This window comes from Limulus polyphemus, unplaced genomic scaffold (assembly GCF_000517525.1).
Source record: "Limulus polyphemus unplaced genomic scaffold, Limulus_polyphemus-2.1.2 Scaffold4265, whole genome shotgun sequence".
Classification (NCBI taxonomy): Eukaryota; Metazoa; Arthropoda; class Merostomata; order Xiphosura; family Limulidae; genus Limulus; species Limulus polyphemus.
Genome location: NW_013669875.1, coordinates 15,184 through 19,944, shown reverse-complemented (window position 1 = coordinate 19,944; position 4,761 = coordinate 15,184). Strand labels below are relative to the sequence as shown.

Genomic DNA, 4,761 nt, shown 5'->3' with positions numbered 1-4,761 from the left:
ACATGGTTTTTGAAAAGTCACGCCCGATATGAGAGTACATAAAAACTGGTGAATGATAACATTATGAATGTTGCCCTCTGACCAGTTGTGAGTGTTGAGTTCATAAACTTCCAACCAGTCCCACATAGATCTTTTAATACCTCTGATTAGCCCAAAGAATGACCAGTATAGAATAAATTAATTCACCTGAAAATTATGGTTATATTGAACATTTGTGTACAATTCTAATTGTTACATATTCCTTGTAGGCTTATAAGAAATGTTCTTCTGAAAAACAAGCACAGACCTTGCTACAAGACATTTTGGTGAGTATTCATAATTATATGTTGTCAACTACTCCATTACCCATCGCTCATATTTTTCATTAACATGTCTTTGTGTATGATTATAAAATACATAATATTTTATTATTAAATCTTGGGTAAAAACTTTTAAAACTCAACTTATGTTTAGAAAAGCATTTGTAAGACAAAGTACTTACTATAAAACTTGTGAGTCAGCTACTTTAAATAATGAAAAGTGTCAGTAGTATTAGTGGTACAAGTTTTTGTTTCTGTAATTGTGTTGTAAGGGACTTCAGCTACTTTAAATAATGAAAAGTGTCAGTAGTATTAGTGGTACAAGTTTTTGTTTCTGTAATTGTGTTGTAAGGGACTTCAGCTACTTTAAATAATGAAAAGTGTCAGTAGTATTAGTGGTACAAGTTTTTGTTTCTGTAATTGTTTTGTAAGGGACTTCAAATACTTTAAATAATGGAAATTGTCAGTACTATTAGTAGTACTCCCTTCTTACATCTGGGTGTAAGTGGTGGAGGATATTGGGGTGTATGAAGGGGAGTTGAGTAACATTTTTCTCCTTCCAAAAATAAGGCTTGTGAGTAGAGGTTAAATCTGTTAGACAGTGTACATTCTTTACTTCCCACACTATAGTTTATATTTTAATTAGTTTTTGCTTTTGTTTATTAAACTATGAAAAGCCATCTTTGTTACTTTGTACCGTGTAATATATTTATTGCATTATTTATCTAATAAGAAATTTAATTTCTTTAAGTGAACATAACTCAGTCCATTATTAAATGTTATCTAAAATTATTGGGTGGACGTTACAATCAATCAACAACAACATTCAGGTACGTCGAGGAGTTGGTGCTCTGGAGAGATCTCGAAGAGTTGGCCCTGAATTATCAAGAAAAATCCACCTTGTATTCACAACAAAGAATCCTGAGGCTATTTTAAAGCACACCTGAGACAACTTGTGTATTAATTTTATATCAAACTAAAATAAATGTTTTTAAATGTTACTAATATTATGTCTTTACAGTATTTTAAGATATGTCAGGATCTTTTTTATTCTCAACATTTCCAACACAAGTCTTAAGGTCGAAACATTGAGAATAAAAAAATCCTGATGTAATCTACATGAATAAATACTTGTATATCTGAAAGTTCACGCATTAGAAAGCATTAGCCACATCTGGTAGCTCAATTACATTTTTACTGTTCAACTTATAAAAACTTGTAGCAAAACTTTTCTTTCTTTTAGAGTTCTGGTTTGTTCCCAAGGATATTTAATTAGTAATTTTGAAACAGCTTAATTAATACTTCTCATCCAGATCTAGTAATCAAACTTTATTTAACATCACAGTAAGATTATTTACACAACTTCCAAAAGGAACAGTTTCATATGGCACTTTTATTAAAAGGCAACAGATGGAAGCATCCAGTATTTTAAAAAGGTAACTGATTGTCTGATCCATAAACATAATTAATGGAGATGGATTAGTAAATTGGCACCTAAAATTCAAGCCGAGTTCCTAGATTTAGTAAATAACTGATAACGACTCACTGCTACTAGAAAAACGTTTTTAGGTAACAATAACTTCTGTACAACACTTATATACACACACTTTGGTCAGTACTTCCAAACCATTAACGTAAATGTGGACATTACACTGTAAACTTAAGTGCACTTCTGGACGTGGCTTGAACAGCTTCCTGAGGAAGACCTGAGTTACAATACAATTCAAACTTCAACTGCACTTGTTTCAAGTTTGTTCATTGTAAAGGATTTGTACAGTTACAACCCGTGTAACTCTAGCCTGGTTACCAATGCAACATCTGGAATATGTTGTAGCCCAACAACACTTAGTATACACTACACAGTGAATTAATGTGACAGATACAAGTATACTTCCCTATTTAACCCTCTCACATTTCTTTATCATAATTAAAAGATATCCAACCACATACTAAAATAATTTATCCTTCACATAAAAATACAATTATTAAATTTTTTCATCTAAAACATTTTTAATAACTAGTCCCTTTAAGCCTTCAATTTTATTAGAAAATAGCATTACTATGAATCTTGTTATCTGGGTCTCAGATTAAAAAATAATCCAATACTGAGAAGTAATACTAATCTTCAAGATACTTTGGTCTTTCCTTTAATCGATAGGCTGTACGAGGGCAAAAATCTTTCCTTCCCAGAGTGGTAAAACTTCATTCTCATCAGAAATTTCTTCATTAATAACACCAGTTCCAAACTCATTGCATTCTCTTTTGAAGAAATACCTGTGGAAAAATGAAGTCAGCACACAGGAGCACATACAAAACTCCAATAGTTCACTATTCTCATTCAGGAGAATAAAGGGTTATGATTATAATGAAAAATAAGATGCCACATCAAACCCAATGCTAAGAATCAAATAAGCAGTAGAAAAGTGTTTGTGAAATTTTCAAGGAAATTACTGGTCTTGTAGAGCACTTAAAGAAATAACTATATACATACTTTTGATCTGTATAAAGCTCTTGTAACACTTATTTTACCAAATTCTTTGTCACAAGCCCTGAGCAACAACATTTCACCATAGCTAATAAAGTAGAACCCCAGGAGTGTTGTAAACCAAGTTCCTCCTTAAATATCTAAACTAGTACCCCAGGAGTATTGTAAACCAAGTTCTTCCTTAAATATCTAAACTAGTACCCCAGGAGTGTTGTAAACCAAGTTCCTCCTTAAATATCTAAACTAGTACCCCAGGAGTGTTATAAACTAAGTTCCTCCTTAAATATCTATAGTAGTAGCCAAGGAGCATTGTAATCCAAGTTCTTCCTTAAAAATCTAAACTAGTACCCTAGGAATGTTGTAAACTAAGTTCCTCCTTAAATATCTAAACTAGTACCCAAGGAGTGTTGTAAACCAAGTTCTTCCTTAAATATCTAAACTAGTACCCCAGGAGTGTTGTAAACTAAGTTCTTCTTTAAATATCTAAACTAGTACCCCAGGAGTGTTGTAAACTAAGTTCTTCTTTAAATATCTATAGTAGTACCCAGGGGGTGTTGTAAACTAAGTTCCTCCCTAAATATCTAAACTAGTACCCCAGGAGTGTTGTAAACTAAGTTCCTCCCTAAATATCTAAACTAGTACCCCAGGAGTATTGTAAACCAAGTTCTTCCTTAAATATCTAAACTAGTACCCCAGGAGTGTTGTAAACTAAGTTCCTCCTTAAATATCTATAGTAGTACCCAAGGAGTGTTGTAAACTAAGTTTCTTATTAATTCATATATCCGTAGACTATCTTGCCACTACATTGATACTAATTATTCTAATGCCTAAAGCTAATTGGTTATGACCGTAGTTACTCTGAGAATAAACTAAGTATTTTAGACATCAAAAGTATTGTTGTAATATGACTAAATTTAATAAACTATGTAAATTACAATTAAAAAAAGTAACCTTATAATCAATAGAGTATTTTTATGGAAAGTGATCAAAACACTATTTAGGAAAATCTGTCTACAGATAAACTTACCTATAGTTTCCTTTTTTACTGAGTAGAGATTTGAACTGTTTGAGAGTTATCTTCTTTCCAGGAAGTCTAGTACGGTAAGGCACTGATTCTCCTGCAAAACAGTAGCCAATAATTGTCACATCGCCTCCTGCAGTAACTGTGGACAAGGACTTCTTTCCTGGTTTCCTGCCACTATAGAAAAATCTCTGTCAGTGCTAAATAAAAATGAGACAGAGAAATACCAGTTAAAAGTTTTCTATTTTTAACCCATTGACTGCTGTACATATATGGTACAGTTCGCCTCCAGTAGTTGAATGCAAGTGTCCTGTAAACATTGTACGGCCCATGCGTATTAAAATCAGCCACAGTCAAAGGGTTAAGTAGAATTTTGTGCTTTTCACAAGAAGCAAGTGAAATAAAATGAGAAAAACAGAAGTTAAAAAGAAATCTGGAGGATGTTGGTTTGGCACAAATAAGTGCTAGTGGAAGGCCAAATATATAGAAAGCATGAAACATGACAATAGTTACATTTGTTATGTCATACAATCTTATCAAACATTCCCAGGAAATATCTAAAACCTCTAAATATAGTTTCTCAAGAAAGAAAAACTTTAACACTCCTGATAACCAACTTACTTTGGTTTTGCAGACTTTGAGCGAGAATCATCTTCAGGACGGCGCTTTGATTCAGAGTGTTGTATCGGTGGATCTAACAAAGGAACATCTTTAGCAGAAGATCTTGGATGAGGAATGTGTCCACCAGATAGGGGGAGAGGCCATGGTGAACTTCCCCCTCGCTCCAAGGATCCAGACCGAGAAGTGTTATACGCCAAAGGTTTTTTGGATTGGCTAGGGATGCAAACACAGACTATCAGACACTTGGAAAAATAGCAACTTGGGCATATACAAATTCAGACTATTATACACTTGGAAAATTAGCAACTTGAACATATACAAACTCATACTATTAT

The 4,761-nt window shown here is 33.1% G+C and overlaps 2 protein-coding genes across 4 annotated transcripts in view; one reads left to right on the top strand and one right to left on the bottom strand.

The window, feature by feature from the left end:
• Positions 1-1,300, top strand: part of LOC106470883 (crossover junction endonuclease EME1-like) — a 48,978-nt gene extending 47,678 nt beyond the window's left edge. Inside the window, exons 12-13 of one of the 3 annotated variants that reach the window (XR_002613141.1) lie at positions 249-305; positions 1,130-1,246. Coding sequence is in view for 2 of the 3 variants with exons in the window: in XM_022399520.1 (XP_022255228.1) it covers positions 249-305; positions 1,130-1,246 (174 nt within the window). In the remaining variant the exon portion in view is untranslated. Of the gene's footprint in view, positions 1-248; positions 306-1,129 lie in introns of all 3 variants that reach the window. The other 2 variants (XM_022399520.1, XM_022399521.1) reach the window with 2 other exon arrangements.
• A 315-nt stretch (positions 1,301-1,615) lies between these two features.
• The window catches only part of LOC106470881 (axin-1-like), an 18,045-nt gene continuing 14,899 nt past the window's right edge, over positions 1,616-4,761 (bottom strand). The window contains exons 7-9 of the mRNA XM_022399519.1: positions 4,427-4,639; positions 3,812-3,982; positions 1,616-2,573 (exon numbers count right to left, since the gene is read on the bottom strand). Coding sequence (XP_022255227.1) covers positions 2,447-2,573; positions 3,812-3,982; positions 4,427-4,639 — 511 coding nt within the window. The 3' untranslated portion in view covers positions 1,616-2,446. The remainder of the gene's footprint in view (positions 2,574-3,811; positions 3,983-4,426; positions 4,640-4,761) is intronic.